Source organism: Dreissena polymorpha, chromosome 16, assembly GCF_020536995.1.
Source record: "Dreissena polymorpha isolate Duluth1 chromosome 16, UMN_Dpol_1.0, whole genome shotgun sequence".
In the NCBI taxonomy this organism is placed as follows: domain Eukaryota; kingdom Metazoa; phylum Mollusca; class Bivalvia; order Myida; family Dreissenidae; genus Dreissena; species Dreissena polymorpha.
The window spans coordinates 42,013,843-42,036,859 of NC_068370.1; the positions used below are offsets into that span (position 1 = coordinate 42,013,843).

Here is a 23,017-nt window from a genome sequence, read left to right on the forward strand (position 1 = left end):
TGAAATCAATAACTTTAGTTTTTAACATGGCGTTACTTGGAAAATAAGTGTGAATGTAGCTTACCTGCATACCTACTTTGGGATTTCATTTGTGGCCTGTCAGGTTAAGGTCAAGGTCACTATTTCAAAAATGGAAGCACTATTAATGATTTTAACTTGATTTTGAAGGCATGTATTGCACTGATATTGTGTACATGTGTAGCCTTCGTGTAGACCTAGTTTCGGAATGTATATGAGTAATTTTGAAAAAGATCACAGTCAATGATTCTTAAGATTGAAATAAGTTCCTGCTTAATTAATTTAGATTGGATTGAGGTATTGTGCTTGAAAATGAACAGGTTAAGGTCAGTGTTACTATGAATAGGAAAATATTTTTCACTTGAAAACTTAAGCGTAAGAATGAAATTGTGTTGAAATTATGCGCTGTGGTGGCTTACAACATGCAGACCTAACTTGGCATTGCTTTTTTGGTCAGTAAGTTGGATCAAGGTTGAGGTCACTATTACTTAAAATAAAAAACTTATTTTCCCTCAAGAACTTGAATTTGGATGGCAGTATTTCACTGACATTTTCTGTGTAGGTAGCTTACCTGTTGACCTAAGTAGATTTCCACAATTATTGTAATTATATGAGATTAATATGTTAAAGATCAAATACCTGGTTTCATGGCATTGCCATGTTTATTTTTGTCTCCATTATTTTCTGTGACATATTTTCAAAAAAATAAAATCTTTCTGAGATTTATGTTACCTGGACCTTTAAACAGGCATATTTTGTGATGAATTGGCACTCTTCTTGGATTAATTAAAATTAATGTAATAATAATAAGGAGTTGCAACTACTGATGGGAAAAGCTTTGTGTATGTTTGGTCACTTAAAAAACTAAACAATGTAAAGCTTAAAGTAAACTAGATGGAGAAATCTTATTATGCCCCCACAAACGAAGTTTAGGGGGGTATATAGGAGTGAGCTTGTCTGTCGGTCTGTCTGTTGGTCCGTATTAAGTGTCCGCTCTCTAATTCAAGTTGTTTTCACCGATCTTCACCAAACTTGGTCATATGTTGTATCTAGATGATGTCTAGGTCAAGTTCGAATATGGGTCATGCTGGGTCAAAAACAAGGTCACAGGGTCACTTAGCGCGTTTTAAACATTGAGCATGGTGTCCGCTCTCTAATTCAAGTAGTTTTCATCCGATCTTCACCAAACTTGGTCAGAAGTTGTATCTAGATGATGTCTAGGTCAAGTTTAAATATGGGTCATGCTGGGTCAAAAACTAGGTCAGGAGGTCACTTAGTGCATTTGAAACATTGAGCATGGTGTCTGCTGTTTTTTGTGAAGACAACATGCAAAATATTCTGTGCCCATGCGGCATGTGGGGGTATTCGTCACGTCTGTGACAAAGCTCTTGTTATTGCACCCTTTTCTTTTTTTTTCCTATCAGTTGATCAATTGACCAACTTTCTGACACACCATTATGAATCGGGCAAACAGCAACAAACACATAAAACACAAATTAAATTAGTTGCCACCTTGATATGATCAAATCAAAGCATGGTGGCTTCAAGATGAACGTGACAATCTTTTATCTTCTAGTCTTAAAATAAAAATATTGACATATGCAGTCATACTTTCAATTTCTATGGTAAGTCTCTTGAATTATTTTCATTGGAACATATTCCAAAGCAAATGAGTCGGATAGAAGAAATTAAAATTAAATTACAATTTTTTTATCAGTTGACCAAAAAAATTAATTGGAGTCTTTGTTTTCATTTTGAAGATTATCATTCAATGCACCAATCATGTACATATAAGAAATTTATGATTGAAACACATTAAATGTAAATTAAGTACCACTTTACTTAAATGCAAGCATATATTCAAAATAGCATGTATCATGTGATAAACTTTGTATATGTATAAAGGGCGAAAATTAATTAGAGATTATTCAATGGGCAAGCAGGGCAGGGAGATCATATTGGCACAGCAATATCGACGTGAGAACTTTAGCTCGAGTGTAAACAATGACTTATTAAACATGGTCAATGTAATTGATTTCTGTAATTGTGTTCAAGATTCACACGGACTTTCAACGTGTTGCAACAGCTTAGTGATGAGGAATGCACTTGGAAACTCATCAAGAATCTGTTCAAAGATCGGCAGGAGACTGCAATGAAAGAAGAATTTATGATGGATGAGATGAAGGAGGAACCTACTGTCGTACAGGTGAGATAATCAGTTTTCTGCCAAGGCTGCAAAATTGCAAAATGTTCACAAATGTTGCAAAAAAATCTGGTCTCTTTGCAATTTATGTTGCACACTTAATGCGTAAGACAAATCATCAAGAATGGCAACGATTGGGAAGACATCAGATTTCTCTAAGTTTACATGAAATTTTCGTTAAAGAGCCACTCCCTGATTGGTTTGATCAAACTTGAGGCTACCATCTAGGCCAATAGAAAAAATAATGCATTCAAGATATTTTTCATATTAAAGAGTATTTGATAATTTTTGGGGATTTCCTTCTACACGAAAAAGTGTGGATTTCACTTTTACAGTTATCAAGTATATCTCTATGCATAAGAACAAAACTTAAAAATGCCATTATTAAATTAAAAAAACTTAGTTGATTGCTCACTGTCTTATAAAAGCCATATTCACAAAATTGGTGTAATTTGTTTAATTTTCTGAACAAAAGATATAAAAATGTCACATTTTTAGCTTGACTATTATATATGAAATATATATAGTGGAGCTATCCTACTCACCCCGGCGTCGGCGTTTCCGTGCAAATGTTAAAGATTGCGTACTACCCCAAATATTTTCAATGTCCCTTGACACATTGCTTTCATATTTTGCATACTTGTTAACCATCATGACCCCAACCTATAAACAAAAGTATACAACTGTATCAAGCATTTTGATAGAATTATTGCCCCTTTTATACTTAGAATATGCATATTATTGATAAATCTATGTTAAACTTAGCATACTACCCCAAATATTTCCTATATCCTTTGAAATATTGCTTTTATATTTTGCATACTTGTTTACCAACATGACCCCAACCTATAAACAAGAGCGACCACTGTATCAAGCATTTTGACATATTTATGGCCCCTTTTACACTTAGATAATTGAACATTTTGCTTAAATTGTCATAACTTCTTTATTTATGATCACATTTTATAATTACTTTGACAAAACAACACTGAATACCACAATGGATGCCACCCAAACAATACCCCACGCCCCTACCCAGAATCCCTCCCCCCCCCCAACCCCCCCCCCCAATTTTTATACGCCCGTCTATGACGGGACGTATTATGGTATACCCCGCGTCTGTCCGTCCGTCCGTCTGTCCGTCCGTCCGTCTGTCCGTCCGTCTGTTAATGTCGTACGCTACGTCAAATATCCTTTGACAGATTTTCTTCAAATTTTAACACAATCTTAATATTGATAAACCCTGATCCCCTTTCGTTTTTGACGGAATTCTGAATTGTCGTTCCAGAGTTATGGGACTTTGTTCGTCAAAATTTCGTGATTTCATTGAATGTCCTACTGTAGCTCAAATATCCTTCGATGGATTTTTTTCAAATTTCAACACAATCTTAATATTGATAAACCCTGATCCCCTTTCGTTTTTGACGGAATTCTGAATTGTCGTTCCAGAGTTATGGGACTTTGTTCGTCAAAATTTCGTGATTTCATTGAATGTCCTACCGTAGCCGTCCGTCCGACCGTCTGTTAATGTCGTACGCTACGTCAAATATCCTTTGACAGATTTTCTTCAAATTTTAACACAATCTTAATATTGATAAACCCTGATCCCCTTTCGTTTTTGACGGAATTCTGAATTGTCGTTCCAGAGTTATGGGACTTTGTTCGTCAAAATTTCGTGATTTCATTGAATGTCCTACTGTAGCTCAAATATCCTTCGATGGATTTTTTTTTTTTTTTTTTTAGTATCCCTGAAAAATTGAACAAGGTGAGCTTTTTTCTATTCCAATTGTACACTACCACTTACCCATCTACATTTCTCTTTTATTATTGGTCAAAATATCTATAACAGGTTTACTTCAACTCCATATCCTCTAAAGAAATGCATACATATACTCAAAAAAAGATATGGTATGAATGTCAAGGAGACGGGGCTCCATGCTCATGTACTTATAAAATAAACCATGTATTCAAATACAAATAAACTGAAGTAAAAAAATGATTCAAAGGGTTATTTATTACCTTACTACTTCATTGGCGAACGACGGGCGTATCATGCGCTCATGGCGCAGCTCCTCAGTTTTTTAAACCACATCTAATAAATTATCACACCCCACATTATACCCCCCCTCTCACCCCCTACCCCCTCCCCCCAACCTCCCCCCCCTCATTTTTTTTTAACATCATCTAATAAATTACACCCCCCCCCACATTATACCCCCCTCACCCCCTCTCCCCCCCCCAATCCCCCCTACCCTCCCCCCAATTTTTTTTGTTTTCCTTTTTTTATTTTTGAAAGATTGTCTAATAAATGACTATTATACCCCCTCTCAACCCCCCCCCCCCCCAAAAAAAAAACAACTTTTTTTTCCTTTTTATACGCCCGTTTTTAAAAACGGGACGTATTATAGTTTCACCCTTGGCGGGCGGGCGGCGTCCACAGCAGTGTCCGCTCTGTAATTCAAATAGTTTTCATCCGATCTTCACCAAACTTGGTCAGATGTTGTGTCTAGACAATATCTAGGTCAAGTTCGAATATGGGTCATGCCGGGTCAAAAACTAGGTCACGGGTCACTTAGTGCATTTCAAGGATTAAGCATGGTGTCCGCTCTTTAATTGAAGTAGTTTTCACCCGATCTTCACCAAATTTGGTCAGAAGTTGTTTCTAGGTGATATGTAGGTCAAGTTCAAATATGGGTCATGCCGGGTCAAAAACTAGGTCACGAGGTTACTTAGTGCATTTCAAGCATTTAAAATGGTGTCCGCTCTCAAATTGAAGTAGTTTTCAGCTGATCTTCACCTAATTTGGGCAGAAGTTACATCTAAATGATATCTTGGTCAAGTTCAAATATGGGTCATGCCAGGTCAATAACTAGGTCTGGAGGTCACTTAGTGCATTTTAAGCATTGAGCATGGTGTCCAAAACCTTCGAACAGGCGTATCTTGTGACAGTTTGGCACTCTTGTTTTATTTTTGAAAGATCGTCTAATAAATTATTGAAAATGAACAGTCTCCCCATGATGGCGTACGTTATACTGTTAAGCACTCGAATAGTCGAGCGCGCTGTCCTCTGACAGCTCTTGTTGTATACGTCTTGGACATCCATGTGTTTGTGTTTGTGTCTATATAGCAACCAAACACTTCTATATACTCATCTGTGGGTGACTGTTCCAGGGTGTCCACCAGAGTGATGCAAGGATAGCCAATGATCTGCTGGACAAGGACCAGAGTGTACGGGAAGCACAGGTAGGCTGGGCATTGATATTCAAATGGAATGCTTTATCAATGGGTTCTTGGTACTAAGGCTTTTATGCCCCCGGTAGGATTGCATATAGCAGTTGAACTGTCAGTCCGTCTGTCTGTCTGTGCGTCCGTCCGAAAACATTAACATTGGTCATAACTTGAGCAATATTGAAGATAGAAATTTGATATGTGGCATGCATGTGTATCTCATGGAGCTGCACTTTTTGAGTGGTGAAAGGTCAAGGTCGTCCTTCAAGGTCAAAGGTCATAAAACAAAATCCAAAGGAAGTAACAAGCTTTAAGGGGGGAGATAATTTCTATTTTATATCATTTGGCAGGTAAAGATCTTTTTCACAAAGGAAGTAATATTTTTAAAGGGATATATTTTAAAAATAATAATTCAAAGCGGCGCAGTAGGGGGCATTGTGTTTCTGACAAACACATCTCTTGTTTATAGAAATGCAGTCGTCTTAAGTTAGCAGTTTTTACAAACAATTCATATATTGTTAGACCCATGTAGATCTGAGCAAGTCAGTCTTGAAATGAACCTGTGAAGTTCTTCCAGACTTGATATCATTTTATTCACTTAAAATAAGTTTGAAAATGTCCATTATTGTCACACATGATTTAATAAGTTTATTATCCACCGCCATAGGCGGAGGGATATTGTTTTGGCGTTGTCCTTCCGTCCATCCGGCCGGCACTTTTGTGTCCGGAGCCATATCTTGGAAGTGCTTTGGCAGATTTCATTGAAACTTGGTATGTGTATATATATGGATAAGAGAATAATGCACGCCAAATGGCATTGTACACCAGCTGTTAATAACGGAGTTATGGCCCTTGGTATCTTGAAAAAATGCTTTTTTGTGTCCGGAGCCATATCTTGGAAGTGCTTCGGCGTATTTAATTGAAACTTAATATGAGTATATATATGGATATGAGGATGATGCACGCCAAATGGCATTGTACACCATCGGAATATAACGGAGTTATGGCCCTTTGTATTTTGAAAAAATGCTTTTTTGTGTGTCTGGAGCCATATCTTGGAAGTGCTTTGACAGATTTCATTGAAACTTGGTATGAGTATATAAATGGATAAGAGGATGATGTTGGCGTTGTCCATCCGTCCAGAAATTTGTGTCCAGAAGTATTTTGGCGGGGGATATCAATTCTACCAATTTGCTTGTTTATAATTGATTTCATTGTCAAATAGAGAATACTATGTTAGTGTGATTGTGTACTTAAATTTATCCCACGAGTGAAGAAAGGTTTTCATGGCGAGGCTTGCCGAGCCTTGTAAGCCTTTCTGACACGAGTGGGATAAATTTAAGTACACAATCACATTTACAAAGTATTCTATTTATCCTACAATATTGTTTTATTTAATTTATTCCTAAAATAAAAGCAAAAATACATTAAATTAACTAAATCTAACATTGCGTAGTAATATTTATTGTGATCTTTCCTGTTTACGGAACTCAAAATAGTCCTTAAGAATTCCACGCAAAAGAAAAGTAATGAGACAAAATATCGCTATACGCCTTAATTCAAAATTAACCAGCGTTCCAAATGTAACACACTCAATTGGAACACAGACGGTTGTGTTCAAACTACAATTCTTGTTTCACCACTGTAAAAAACCAAAAAACAAACATGGCTCCCGCCATTTTGAAATTTACAAAAATGTGTAGACACATACTGTGGCTACGTGAAGCTTGATTCAGCATTTATTCCCGCCGATATTGTTAATTTTAGTCTTTAAACAACTCTTCTTTTTACACGCTTTATACTTACTTACATAAAATTATTGTTCTACTCACCAAAGTTGTATAATAACCACGTCCATGTTTATTTTCGTAATGTTTAATTTGCTTCCATGACGAGTTAAAATTCTAGACAAATTTCTTCATCGCCATCCATCTTTTCCATTTTAAAGCACTGGATGTAAGCAGGCAATTCATTGTGGATAGACATTCTTTGATCGACTGACAAAGGAACGACTAAACCAATCGAAGAAATTACCATTTTAATTCGACATCGATTTCCTTCGAAAAGTTAAAGAACAATTCACTCACACTTTTCTTAAATTTAATCCATCAATTGTTCAACAAAACATCACGTTATTCGAGTACATTCGACATTTTAACTAAATCAAATATGCAGTCTCACCAGTTTCATTCCAGTTTTATATCCAATCACTGTGTTTTTCACATTCATAATATTATAGTAATCCATCGTAAACACACACACACACTCGTTAAACGACTGCGTACCCAATGACCTAAATGACGCAATCAGGGGTGAAAGGCCAAAAAAGTAGTCCCTATGTACATGTTCTAAAAATAACTGCTATAAACCGGATCTAAAAAAATAGCGATAAAGAAAACCTTATCTTTTCTTTATGAGTCGTATTTGTTCTATAAAATCATTTAGCTGTAGGATAAAAGCAGATGTATTATAGAAGTAAGTTAATGACAAAAGTAATGACCCTGTGCAGAAAATTGTATAAATTCAAAAACAAACTGTGAAAGGATACTTTACTGGACCATATACAGCATACATACACAGCAAATGTCTGGCTTCTTGTGCTTGCAGGTTGTGGTAGATTGGCTGGAGAGCAGTGCACAAGATAACTGGGAATACTTCTCTGAAAACATCAAGTTCTTCTCAGACAGAGCTGTGGGATAGTAAGTTATACCTGGATAATAACTAAGGATCTATGTAAGTTATCTAATGGATGGCTTTGAGGCAGCTGTGGCTTTATGGTGTGAGGAAGAAAATAGAGTATACATTGTGGAAGTTTAATTTTGTAGGTTGTGTTCAGACACATTTTTCAGACCTACCAGTACAAAAAAAAACTTCAAAAAATACGTTGAGAAATGTGTCTGTTGATCTACAGAAGGAAAAGCAACTAGGTCTCTTTTGAGATAAAAAACATTGGTACAAGACGGTTCTAAGAGAGGGGATCTAACACACAACCTCACCTTGTAAAGATGTGTATTAGTTATCCAGCGAAATATGCACCTTAATCTGGAACAATGAGGCTTTCTGCATGTGTGTAAAGTGTCGTCACAGATCAGGCTTTGCAGTTTGCACAGGCTTATAGGCTTATAAGAGATTACACTTTTTTTTGCCAAGTAGAGACTTTCTTTTAATGAAAAATACCTTCAAAGTGGAAAGTATTGTCCCTAGTTAGCCAGTGCAGACTTCACAGGCTGATCTTTGATGACACTTTACACACATGCATTAAGCCCAGGTTTACCAGAGTAAGGTTCATGTATATACTACCGAGGATGTTTGTGTCTTGTTCAGAGAAAATTGGGCTTAATTCGTGTGCGTAAAGTGTCGTCCCAGATTAGCCTGTGCAGTTCGCACAGGCTAATCAGGGACGGCACTTGCCGCTTTAATGGTATTTTTAGTTTCAAGGAAGTCCCTCCTTACAGAAAATAAAGTTTAGCCGGAAAGTGTCGTCCCTGATTAGCCTGTGCAGACTGCACAGGCTAATCTGGGACGACACTTTACGCACATGCATTATGCCCAGTTTTATCAGAACAAGACACATTTGTTGATTTCACTCTTAAGATTGTTTTATCATTATATGAGTGGTCTATTTCTTTCTATTTCATGCTTTTTATGCCCCCGAAGAAGGGCGATCGGACTGTCCGTCAGTTCGTCCATCCATCTGTCAGTCTGTCCGTCATACTTTGCGTTTAGGTTTCGAAAAATGCTCATAACTTCTATGTTGCTTCAGATAGCAATTTCATATTTGTAATGCATGTGTATATGGACTAGGCCTTTCCATATGCGCACAAATTTTGGCCTTGACCTTGAACTTAGGGTCCGTCTTTAGGTTTCAAAATCTGCGTTTAGGTTTAAAAAAAAGCTCATAACTTCTATCAAGCATTTATAGGGGGCATAAGTCATCTTATGGTGACAGCTCTTGTTTATCATGTATTGATGTGTTCCCAGATTTGCTTGAGAGTTAATAGATTTTGCTTAGAATAGCATAGAATGGAATAACATAGAATTCTAAATGTGCACATGAAATCTTTTCATGATGCAAACTTTAACTGGGCTTTTTTAACCAGGTTTTCCGAAGGAAAAAACTGGTTATTAGATTGGCGAATGCGGATGGGCTGGCTGGCGGGCGGGCGGGCGGAACAAGCTTGTCCGGGCCATAACTATGTCGTTCATTGTCAGATTTTAAAATCATTTGGCACATTTGTTCACCATCATTGGACGGTGTGTCGCGCGAAATAATTACGTCGATATCTCCAAGGTCAAGGTCACACTTTGAGTTCAAAGGTCAAAAATGGCCATAAATGAGCTTGTCTAAAGGTTAAAAGGTTGAAGGTGCGGTTTATAGTCTGCTTCTATATACATATTCAGCCGACTTCACAATCAACCCCCCGATCACTGGGATCTAAGTCGTCCGTTAACATATGGCGCACCAGGCAGCCACGGCACATTGGCTTATTTCCCTCACAGGTACCCATTTATACACCTGGGTGGAGAGGAGCAGATGTGGGACAAATTTCTTGCTCAAGGAAATTACAGCGGTCAGGGCGGGATTCGAACCTGGGACCTCTAGATCCCTATGCCAGCGTCCTACCATTAGACCACTGCTCCCAAACTATGTCATTTATTGTGAGATTTTAAAATCTTTGGCACATTTGTTCACCATCATGGGACGGTGCGTCGCATGAAAGAATCACGTCAATATCTCCAATGTCAAGGTTGCCACGACTAAAAATAGATTAATTTTCAAACAAACTTACAAAGGGGGTTAATTTTGTTTGTTCATTTCAAAAGTTCAGTTTGAGTTGTCTCCCTTTATCAGATTTTTTTTCACAATGAAAACCTGGTTTTGTGACAATTTTGTCCCTTGTCTTCTTTTTGTTTTCATCCATAAACATCACTTTTTGTTTATTTGCCAGTGAGAATGCCAAGCACAGGTTGCAGACCCGGTCTAGTGGACTTCCAATTGGAGCCGACAGATCTCTCATCACTGAACTGGTACCTGATTTTCACTGATTGCTTTCTTATGGAACAGACCCTAATGAACTAGTGCTGTCAATTACAATTTGTGAAAACACAAACAAAGTTTCCATATTTTATTCATTTTTAGCTGGACTATTATATATGAAATATATATATAGTGGAGCTATCCTACTCACCTTGGCGTCAGCGTTGCCTTTGGCGTTGGCGTTTCCGTGAGCGTGCAAATGTTAAAGTTTGCATACTACCCCAATAATTTTCATTATCCCTTGACATATTGCTTTCATATTTTGCATACTTGTTTACCATCATGACCCCAACCTATAAACAAGAGTAGACAACTGTATCAAGCATTTTGACAGAATTATTGCCCCTTTTATATTTAGAATATGCATATTATTGATAAATCTATGTTAAAGTTTAAGTACTACCCCAAATATTTCCTATGTCCTTTGACATATTGCTTTTAAATTTTGCATACTTGTTTACCAACATGACCCCAACCTATAAACAAGAGCAGACCACTGTATCAAGCATTTTGACAGAATTATTGCCCCTTGTATACTTAGAATATGCATATTATTGATATCTATGTTAAAGTTTGCGTACTACCCCAAATGTTTCCTATGTCTCTTTACATATTGCTTTCATATTATGCATACTTGTTTACCAACATTACCCCAACCTATAAACAAGAGCATACAACTGTATCAAGCATTTTGACAGAATTATGGCCCCTTTTATACTTGGATAATTGAATATTTTTTTCCTTTTTTTTATTTTTGAAAGATCGTCTAATAAAATATTTAATATGAACAATTTCCCTAGATGGCTTACGTTATATGGTCAAGCACTCAAATAGTCAAGCGCGCTGTCCTCTGACAGCTCTTTTTTTATTTAATTGTCATACAAACTGCTGCTACCTTGGTCACACCTATTGTTACCTGCTATTCAGTATGTTGGCAATAGTCCTTTTAGCCAGTAAGATAATGGGCTGTAGTTATCAGGAAAAACAAACATCACATCTGTTATAAACTTGTACTTTTGTATATACAATCCCAGAAATTGATAATTCCCGGATAACTGCCCCTGAATACTCGCGCGCACCTCCAAAACGGTACTGAAGAAAACAACAGGGACATATATGTCTGTATAGCTCCCTGAACAAAACAAGAATGCGAAACGATTTTATCACGGGCATACACATACGCGCTTTAAATCCATAATTGGGACATCGCCCTCCCCATTCAGCCGATTCGTTCGCTCCTTTATCGCTGATGTTTTTTCAAGACCTTTATCTTGCTGCAATTAATCAGCCCTAATAAAAGAAGAAAAAAATCACTTATTTTTTCGTGTTTTTTATTTTTTAATTGTAAATTTAGACTTTATAATGAAAATTGAATAAAGACATACGTTTAGGAAATCTAGAGAACACAAGAGGAACTATTCAAGTTTATTTAAGGCTCCATGTTTTTCATGTTGAACATGTTTATCGTGAATTTAGATGTTATTAAGAAAAATTAAAAAATAATGAAATCAGTTTAGAAAATATTGAGAACAGCCCAAAACAGTTTATTTCAGACTATAAACTTTGATATTACATGTTAAACGTTATTTCAATAATAATATAAGAAAGTTATAGGCAAAAGCTGATAAGTCCTTTTCAATAAAAAAAGTATGCCATGTCCTGACATCTTACAGAGTTTTGCAAAGGAATAGCTCCGATACTTGTTACTTTAGAATCACAAAATTCATATCCGGCTAGTAATAGCTTGAGAGCGATTTTTGTTTAGATTGAGAGAGATTTTTAAATAAAAAGCACTTTAGTTTTAGACTCAACCAGATACATTCTTTTAATTAAAAAAGTTTGCCTCTACCTGAAATCTTACAGAGGTTCGCTAATAAATATTTCTGGACCAATTTTATAATCACAAACTTCATTTCGGCTATAGATTTTATATTACCTTTAAAATGACACTTACAAGGGAAATATTAATAACGAAATGGAAAATGTTTAGACAAACACAGATATGTACTATTTAATAAAAAAAGTCGGCCTTGGTCTTGAATCTTACACAGTTTCTTATTGAGTATCTCCGGAACTATAGAAGTACGGCATTTAATACGAAATAAAACAGGCTTAAACAAAGGCAGATATCTACTTTTCAATAAAATTGTCTACCTTGTCCTGAAATCTTTCAAAGTTACGCTCATTAATATCTCCGGCACTATTTACGCTCAAATCACAACGTTTACTTCGGACTTAAGATATTTCTTTATAACCTTTATAATTTTCATTGAATACTTGTATTCCATAAAGAAATAATTAAATTTTATACAAAGGCATTACTGAAAGGTATGCTTAAAAAGCAAACTTGGCCTTAAACATTCCGTGTTGTCACTGAATATTGTTGCAGAGACACATATTTTATAAATCTATCGTGTATAATTCTTATTTAACTTATATTGATTAACGATGTGATACATATGACACTTGGTTTCATGTTTCAATTGTTTTCAATCCCACTGTACAAAGTCATAAAGTACTGTTTATTGGAATAAAGCGGGTGTACACCATGATTACGCTGTAATCTGCCAAATTCTTCAGTACCGTCAGGATCAGCGGTCACGTGATAGCCAATATGGTCAATTTATCGATTCTGGGATTGTTTAATGAATGCTTTCAAATTAACTGCCAGAATAGCATTATATCAATGTATAACTTGCAGCAACTTATGGAATGAAAATTTGGGGATGACAAACTGTGTGCTATACCTTGTAAGGAATGATAATTAGGAATTATTCATATAAAGCCACAACAAATTGCTCAGTTGTACATTGTATTTGCTTCCCTACAATTCGTAAAATGGAACAAAAATTTGGTATCCCCTGCTAAAAGAATATTTTTTGTCCGAATCTGAGGTGTAGTTTTTTAAGTCTACATGTTTTACAATATACATTGTATATTTTTTTGTTCAACAGTTAATACGACAAAATGGCAGCATTGAGTAAGCTAAATGTGTTTGGCAGAAATGTCCAAATATATGTTCACAATACCTTATGTTATTCTGCACATTGTGCTCGTCTATGATTATAGTGAAAATGGAATAGCAATATTTTTTCTTTTAATTTTGCTCTTACATTTTGGATAAAAATTATGTCTAAGAACTGATCAATTTGTTGTGGCTCAAATATTTGATACTAACATTTTATGGAAGTAGCATCTGCTGCTAACTGCCATGTTCTGTAGGATCCAGATGCGCCTATTCGTCAGAACAAGCTCTTAGATGACCTTGACAAGGAAGATGAGGATCGTCTGCTCCAGTACATATTTGTCTGCATAAGGGCTGGACAGCTGGAAAAGGTATGAAGTTTGTAAAGGGTCTTTGACAAAAAATTAAGGGTCAATTATTTAAGCAGTCCTTTGTTTTTAAGTAAATTTGCCGAAGAACATGTACTCATACACAGCATTAAAAAAAAAGGACAATAAAACAATGAAAGAGGAAACCTTATTGAATTAGTAAAATAATTGGTTTAGAAATGTTTATGGGCCCTGTGTCTGATGTATGAAGAAAAAAAAAGTTTCACTTTTTTAAAGAAAAAAATTGGGAAAACTATATGACATGTTTGAAATGGCCTTTGAAGTATCAATTAGCAAATTGTAATAACGTAACTGTTCAATCATTACTTTGTATGGATGTACTTCAGTCCAAGAAAATGCGGATGATGAAATGTTAGTTATCATATACTATACAATGCCTGGAAAGAATACATGTATTTAGTGTTTTTTTAACCCTTTTGAGATTGGGGCCATGTCCCTTTGGATTGAAAAAATTGCAGCATTTTGACTAAAATTGGGAACTTTGTGTTGTTTTTGTTTTGCTAACAAATGCTTCAAAATTGAGAATTAAAGTGTTTTCAGTATTATATTTACAAATGTTTAACTTATAGAGCTTGTTTTGAGATCCAATTGGGATTTTTAAGGTCCCATTTGGGAAAATATATACTTTTTGGCATCTGCAATAAATGTGTGCATATATTTTAAGCATATGAAACTGTCTGTTTGCATTTACATTACTAAATTTTGCAAACCAAACGTTTATTTTATGTTTCTTAAAAAAATGTGTTAGAATCAAACTGAATCATTTAATACTTATTATGTTACAATTTGTTGGCAGATCTGCCCTACTGATAGGACTACTTTAAACATCACTTTGATAATTTGTGAAAGATATATTCCAAATCAACTAAAAAAATGATAAATATTAGTAATATTAACTGACGAATACAATCGAATATCGAACAGTCACATGGTAAAAATGACAACATTTGATTAGATGATGTGGTAAATAATTGTTTTATCTCACACAATTCCGCACTAATCAATAAGTAGCTACATATAAGGCCCAGAAGACTTGCGAAGACTGTGGCAAAGCGTAGGGGTCTGCACAGGCTTATCAGAGATAAGACTTTCTGCTTCTACGGTATTTTTCATGTATGCTATATATGCTAAACATCAGAGTGCACAGACTGTGGCCTGTAGTAAAGTGTCATGTTCCTCAAGATTAAGCTATTACCAGTAATTCTCTGTACATCAGGCCCAGAAGATGTGCATAGACTGTGGGCAGGCATGGCGGGCTGCCACTTTGGAGGGCTGGCGACTCTTCCACGACCCCAACTACGAGGGGCTGGGGCCGGAGTGTCAGAGGACCCCTGTGGAGGGGAACCCCAACAGGGACATCTGGAAACTGGTCTGCTGGAATATGACACAAGACGTGAGATATTATAATTATCTTTGCGCTCTGGAAAAATTAATGTTATTGTTAATGTTAAAGAAAAATAACTTGAGGTGTGGGCTGAAGAAAGATATATGAGTTTTCTTTTTCGGATTCCATAGCATTTCAACATTAATCTCTATAAATTGATTGAGATGCATTATGTGTATTACAGCCCAAGGTAAATGTATATGAGAAAGCCATATACTCTGCGTTGAGTGGTAACCTGCGAGGGATGCTGCCTGTGTGCAAGTCTTGGGTGGACTACGTGTGGGCGTACTTCCGTGTGCTGGTTGACATGAGGGTAGAGGAAGAGATACGTCTCAAGACAACCATCGGACGAGGCCTGGAGAGCTTGCCGGGCCAGTACTATGAGAAGAAGTAAGTTCTAAGTACGGCTATGCACAATTTAAAGCATTTGGGCTTGCACTCTTGGACAATAAGGCTTAATGCTTGTGCCTAAAGTGTGCATTCCACACAGGCTAATCTGGGCTGACACTTTCTGCCTAAGGTAGACTTTCAAGTTTGACACTTTTTTAAACAAAAAATTCAATAAAAGGGAAGATTTTTATCTGATTAAATATTTTTTCTTGTTCACAAAATCATATTTTATCAAATGTATTTCCAAGTCAACGTCAGCTGTATGATTCCCTTCTTAGTTCAATTTTAATGACTTGAATGTTGCTAATTTCCTCAAGAAATATGTTAACGATGCACATATATAAATATTTCATGGAACTTATAGAACTTTTTAGAAGTTTTGTTTCTATGTATGTCCTCAAAGCCGCATCTAATATCAGATTCTGTTTTAAATTTATAATCAAACAATCGTAATCACTGAATATTAATACAATTATTTTATGTGCAGACTGTATAGAGATGCATAAAAAACTAAACTGTCATGTTGAACAAAAGATCTATTTGTGGTAGGCTATTAGACTACTCTTTAGCACTATAATTAAGAGTGTGTACATTTTAAAACAACGGTGTACAGTTTTACCAAAGACTGTTGTTCTTTTAACATCACATGTTCTAGAAAAGAGTACATTACTGATGTTAACACTGCTGTCCTATACAATTTATTTTGCCAAATACAATCCATGCTATAATGGTAAGCTTCCAGACTATTCAGTATAGTGAAGTTACATTCCAAATAAGTATACACGTAGCAACAACTGTATACCTTTTTCTTTACATTTTATTTCAAGGGCACATTTGAAACAATAATTGTAAAGTCAAAAATCATGAATAACACCCACAGGGTTTGAGTAACACTGCATAATGCTAATATTAATATTATTATTGGAACAAATTAGTATTAATACCTGTTTGACTAAAAGTGATGTCTCTTTCTGCATTCATTACCACATGTCTTTCAGTTTGAATGCCAGGGTTGTGTTCCGTGAAATCGAAGCCAATGAAACGATGCAGAAGGAAGCTAACGCTCTGTACCACGTCATCCAGAAATACATCATACTTGAGGATATTACAGGTAGGTTCCTTATAAATGATCATGCTTTTTCAACAGGGTCGTTTGTATGTCACAATTTAGTTAATGTTACAAAAGAAATGATTAAACACAACAATATACTGGGGTAGATCATAAAAATGATTGGTTTTAGAATGAGTAAAAATTCTTACAGATGTAAATGGAAAAAGTATGCACTTTAACATTTCTATTATCAATTGCTATTATGGTATCAATATATAATGCCATACATTACCCTTACTAAAACATTGAGTTGTTGTGATTTTTTTCATTTTCTTAAAAGAAGTAAGGTTTTCTTATTTGTGCAAACCATAACATAACAGAAATACGGTTCAAACAATAGAAGAAAAAATACAAAATACAAAACAAAGTTAATTTTACCCTGATAATTTTATGCGTTTTATCCATAAAACAGACTTAAAAGTGTCTCAATATTCCTTTTCCATTTGACAATACCTGTATTTTATATACAAATATTTTAATTAGAACCTTTATTTGAATTTAAAGCTCAAATCTGCTTTGTTAATGGTAATATTGATGCCTTACATAATGCAACACTGAACCTCATACAGGTTTGCTGGACATTCTTCATGAGAAGATGAGCCACGGCGGGCCAGAGCTGTCCCTGCACACACTCAGGTTCATGGCCCACTTCGTACTGTTTCTTCGAAAAGTTGGCCAGCATTCTCAGGTGGGTGAACCTTAACTGACCTGCGCCCGTATTAACAATGATCTGATAAGAAAATCTTTATCTTAGTTTTAGTGCTTCTATGCAGGGTTTTTTTTTACTAAGAAAGTGACGCCGATAATCGGCGTCTTCCCCTACCAGAATTTTTCCCCTAAAACTACCATTTCCCCTCCAAAAATATAATTTTTCACCAAAATAGAATATTTTACCCTCAAAGAAATGTTTTTTTCTTTCTTTTGGGAAGTCGACACTTATCCTATTTGTACCATGTACAACGATCTCGCTCTCTCTCTCTCCCGACGAACACTCAAATCTGGGAATCCCAGTGATTCTATATATAGCTCTTAAATTATGTCATGGAAACCGGGCAACTAATCGTATTAATCATGTGACTATTTTTCTGGATTCCGGTCGTGCGCGAGAAGGGTGATTCGTCAATTAATTACCGAAAACCAGTCGAGTTTTCATCCGGGTTATGTGAAAGCCAAGATGGGTATAAACGTTAAAACAGAAAAAAAGTCTCACAATTGGCGTTCATACACGAACAAAATAAAACGTTCGGACTCGGAAAATATTAATTGCGTTGACGCATTTTTTAAGAATGAATCATCAAAAATCGTTGAAACCCAGCAGGATGCGGAGGTACATGTAATCAACATCGATTAATACTGTCGGATTATTGTGAAAGTGAAAGTAGACAATCGGCAGCTGCCGCACCTTTCCCTTCCAATACTGTAGCAGATCTAGATCGTCAACCCATTCATCATGAAATTGAAATCACAATATTGAAATCGTTACCCGGCCCCAGTTGAAAACATTTCCCATTATTAGATCTACCCCTGCAACTTTATTTAGGACTTTGACTTTAATATCATACTTGTTCATGTGTTTAAGAACAAAAAGGTCAGAGACATGTCTCTTTTTAAAAAAAAAAACCTAAAGTCTGTAGGCGAGTTATAGACATTGAAATGAACAGTTTTTATTTTTTCCCCAAATATGTCTTTTTCGCGCTCGATTTTCCCCTTTTACCCAGCGTCCAGCGTCTTCCCCTTTTTCTAAAAAAAACCCCTGCTATGATATAATTTCGGATAATGTACTAGTTTATTTTTAACCAGGTATTCCGAAGGAAAAAACTGGTTATTAGATTGGCGAATGTAGGCAGGTGGGCAGGCTGGTGGGCGGGCGGAACAAGCTTGTCCTGGCCATAACTTTGTTGTTCATTTTGAGATTTTAAAATCATTTGGCACATTTGTTCACCATCATTAGACGGTGTGTCGCACGAAAGAATTACGTAAATATCTCCAAGGTCAAGGTCACATTTTTGAGTTCAAAGGTCAATCATGGCCATAAATGAGCTTGTCCGGGCCATAACTATGTCATTCATTGTGAGATTTTAAAATCTTTTGGCACATTTGTTCACCATCATTGAACGGTGTGTTGCACGAAAGATTACGTCAATATCTCCAAGGTCAAGGTCGCCGCGACTAAAAATAGATTTATTTTGAAACCAAGGATGTTAATTATAAACAATCAGTTCAGTTTGAGTTGTCTCCCTTTATCAGACTTTTTTCAAATTGAAAACCTGGTTTTGTGACAATTTTGTCCCTTGTTTTTATAAAAGGAACCTTTATCCATTGCAGAATTACAGTAGTTGTTATTCCTATCATGCTTAAAAGCGCATTTTAACCTGTCTGATAGTCAAATTAAGAACTTTCTTAATAGATTCAAGTTTCAAAGACTTATTTCCAACCCTAGGATACAGTTGAGCTGTCAACAGCACAAAACATGAAAAGACTGTGAGTAACTGGCAGGCCGTTCTGGTTTTATGCTGGTTGCATTTAGCCATTTTCATTTTGCTTCGTTTTGGAAAGTTTTAACCCTTTCAATGCTGGAACCGAATTTTGAACCTTTGCAAACAGTTTTGATCCAGATGAGACGCCACAGAACGTGGTGTCTCATCATGATCCAAACTGTTTGCTAATTTTGATAGTATTCTTTGAAAAAAATCAAAGAAAATGCTAAGTTTAGAAATTCAGCAGACGACAATTTAGCAGACGACAAATTTCCCAGCATGCAAAGGGTTTAAGCACTAGACCATCAATCCAGGGTGTGTTGAGCATACACCCACTCACATAGTTTGTTTCCCAGCTTGGATACAAGTAGGACAGGTGTCTACTTACTTTAACCCATTTATGCCTAGCATAAAAAAATCGAAGAAAATGCTAAGTTTAGAAATTCAGCAGACGACAATTTAGCAGACGACAAATTTCCCAGCATGCAAAGGGTTTAAGCACTAGACCATCAATCCAGGGTGTGTTGAGCCCACACCCACTCACATAGTTTGTTTCCCAGCTTGGATACAAGTAGGACAGGTGTCTACTTACTTTAACCCATTTATGCCTAGCGTCTTGAAAAAGGCAGGGGCAAACAGCTTAGACCCAGATCATCAGGGTCAGGGTCTGCACTGTTTGCTTAAAGGAATTTCTGTTAGAAATATTCTAAATATAGAAATAAATATACTAGACATCCCTTATTTTGGAAATTATAAATGGGTTAACTGGTAGATGGGCTAAGCTTGTTCACTCAAAGTGGGGGTATTGCTTTAAGAATAAATAGTTGTACACAATTGGCAGTATGGCTGTTTTCCCATGTGCTATCCTTCGGTTCTTTAATTGAGCAGAACTCGGGGGAAAACAGGGCTTAATGCATGTTCTTGACAGCGTTGCCCCAAATTAGCGTGTCCAGTAAGCATCGGCTAATCAGGGACGACATATTTCGCTTTCAGGAAGTTAAAAAAAAAGTCTGTTCTTAAGAAAAATGCAGTCAAGGTGGAAAGTGTCGTCCCTGATTAGCCTTTGAAGACTGCACAGACAAATCTGGGACGACAAGTACCGCTAATGAATAAAGCCCCATTTTCCCAGAGCACGACTTGTATTTTAGTAGCGAATGTTGTGATTGCTGTTTTAGGAAGACATATGTAACCTGATCATAGAGCGTTATGTAGAGGAACTGATCAAGAACAAGCAGTACAGCCTGCTAGCCCACTATGTCTCCAAGCTGCCAGCCTCGGCCCAGGTGCACTGGTATGCACAGTTCTTGGAAGGTAAGTGAACTTGAAATGACATGCAGTACACACAGTACATGAAGTTCTCTACATTTTTATGAGCAAAAATAAAACGCCAATAATGAACAGATATTTTTAATGTTTTAAATAAAAAGTTAAGAATGAAAACAAATTCAATACAATTTTATTGAAAAACAAACTAAAATAAATTTAGAGAACAACTTCTATAGGAAAAGACATAATAAGAGTTTAAAAGATGAGACAAGGAAACATCGTGTCATGCCAAATTCAGTCTTTCGCCAAATGAGTCCAACGAAGCTGTTGTGCCTACTTATGAGACCACTATCTTGCGTGGCTTTAACAGGTTAGCTCTTGCTATGCTGTCAGCATTTTGCATAATACTCATTTTTCCATGATGCTGTTCATATTTCAGGGATCACCACCAAGGAGGACCGGGCTCGCTACCTGGACCTGGCTGAGGAGGCCGGCCTTGACGTGGCAGCCATCACGAAGCGGGTTGTGGAGAACATACGCAGCAAGTCACAGGTGGACTTTTCCAGTCTCCAGGACACGCAGGCCAGCGTTGATACACACATCTCAGAGGTAGATTACTTTGGGGCTTTTATTTCCCTCCCATTTTGCCACTTGGATTGTTTTTTATGCCCCCGGTAGGGTGGCATAAAGCAGTTGAACTGTCCATCAGTACGCAGTCTGTGTGTCTGTTCGAAAACTTTAACATTGGCCATAACTTTTTCAATATTGAAGATAGCAACTTGATATTTGGCATGCATGTGTATCTCATGGAGCTGCACCTTTTGAGTGGTGAAAGGTCAAGGTCTTCCTCCAAGATTAAAGGTCAAATATATAGCTTTTTATGCTCCCCGAAATAAATTTCGGCGGAGCATAAAGTTGCCAGTTTGTCCTTCCTTACTTACTTACTTCCGTCACACTTTTGCTACCGTTTCTCATAGCGCCTTCAATACTTAACAAATCGCTTTCATATTTGGCATGTAGGTACCTTTTGATGAGGTTTGAGGTCACTAGGGTTAAGGTCACCGAGGCTAATAATAGCCTCCTTTCGTCACACTTTTGCTATCGTTTCTCATAGCGCCTTCAATACTTTACCAATCTCTTTCATATTTGGCATGTAGGTACCTTGCATGGACCTCTACCTTTTGATGAGGTTTGAGGTCACTGGGGTCAAGGTCAAGGTCACCGAGGCTAATAATAGACTTCCTTCCGTCACACTTTTGCTACCGTTTCTCATAGCGCCTTCAATACTTTACCAATCGCTTTCATATTTGGCATGTAGGTACCTTGCATGGACCTCTACCTTTTGATGAGGTTTGAGGTCACTTGGTCAAGGTCACCGTGGCTTATAATTCATTTTTTAGGTGTTTATTAACGCATACATTGACAAAGCGCATCATCAGGGAGCATCCATCAGTTTCACTGATATTCTTGTTTCAATATTGAAGATGGCAACTTGACATTTGGCATGCATGTGTATCTCATGGAGCTGCACATTGTAAGTGGTGAAAGGTCAAGGTCATCCTTCTGGGTCAAATGTCTGTCCGTCCGTATGAAAACTTTAACATTACTTTTTCAATATTGAAGATAGCAACTTGATATTTGGCATGCATGTGTACATGGACCTGCACATTTTGAGTGGTGAAGGTCAAGGTCATCCTTCAAGGTCAAAGGTCAAGTATATGGCTTCAAAGCGGCGGAGTAGGGGGCATTGTGTTTCTGACAAACACATTTCTTGTTTACCATTTTTATGCTCCCCCCAAAAATTGGGGGGGGGGGGGGATATAGTCGCCGCTTTGTCTGTCCTTCCGTCCGTCAGTCCGCGTGTCCGTCTGTGCACAATTTTTGTCCGGGCTATTTCTTAGCAACTTATGACCAGAATTTAATGAAACTTTATGGGAAGCTTCACTACCAAGAGGAGATGTGCATATTATCAGCGGGTTCTGGTCGGATGATTTTTCACAGAGTTAAGGCCATTTGAAATTTTCCATTAACTGTACATATAGTGCAATTCTTGTCCGGGCTATTTCTCAGCAACTAATGACTAAAATTCAATGAAACTTTATGGGAAGCTTTACTACCAAGAGGAGATGTGCATATTATCAGCAGGTTCTGGTCGGAAGATTTTTCACAGTGTTATGGCCCTTTGAAATTTTCCATTAACTGTCCATATTGTGCAATTCTTGTCCGGGCTATTTCTCAGCAACTAATGACCGGGATTCAATGAAACTTTATTGGAAGCTTCAATACCAAGAGGAGATGTGCATATTATCAGCGGGTTCTGGTCGGATGATTTTTCACAGAGTTATGGCCCTTTGAAATTTTCCATTAACTGTACATATAGTGCAATTCTGTCCGGGCTATTTCTCAGCAACTAATGCCTGGAATTCAATGAAACTTTACGGGAAGCTTCACTACGAAGAGGAGATGTGCATATAATCAGCGGTTTCTGGTCGGATGATTTTTCACCGAGTTATGGCCCTTTGAAATTTTCCATTAACTGTACATATAG

The 23,017-nt window shown here is 36.8% G+C and overlaps 1 protein-coding gene across 1 annotated transcript in view; it reads left to right on the forward strand.

Annotated features, from left to right (window-relative positions):
• Positions 1 to 23,017, forward strand: part of LOC127861902 (nuclear pore complex protein Nup107-like) — a 50,270-nt gene that overhangs the window by 13,263 nt on the left and 13,990 nt on the right. Inside the window, exons 9-19 of the mRNA XM_052400624.1 lie at positions 2,074 to 2,224; positions 5,393 to 5,464; positions 8,057 to 8,148; positions 10,399 to 10,477; positions 13,710 to 13,823; positions 15,058 to 15,234; positions 15,410 to 15,615; positions 16,614 to 16,726; positions 17,296 to 17,414; positions 20,379 to 20,514; positions 20,909 to 21,078. Of these exons, the coding sequence (XP_052256584.1) occupies positions 2,074 to 2,224; positions 5,393 to 5,464; positions 8,057 to 8,148; positions 10,399 to 10,477; positions 13,710 to 13,823; positions 15,058 to 15,234; positions 15,410 to 15,615; positions 16,614 to 16,726; positions 17,296 to 17,414; positions 20,379 to 20,514; positions 20,909 to 21,078 (1,429 nt within the window). The remainder of the gene's footprint in view (positions 1 to 2,073; positions 2,225 to 5,392; positions 5,465 to 8,056; positions 8,149 to 10,398; positions 10,478 to 13,709; positions 13,824 to 15,057; positions 15,235 to 15,409; positions 15,616 to 16,613; positions 16,727 to 17,295; positions 17,415 to 20,378; positions 20,515 to 20,908; positions 21,079 to 23,017) is intronic.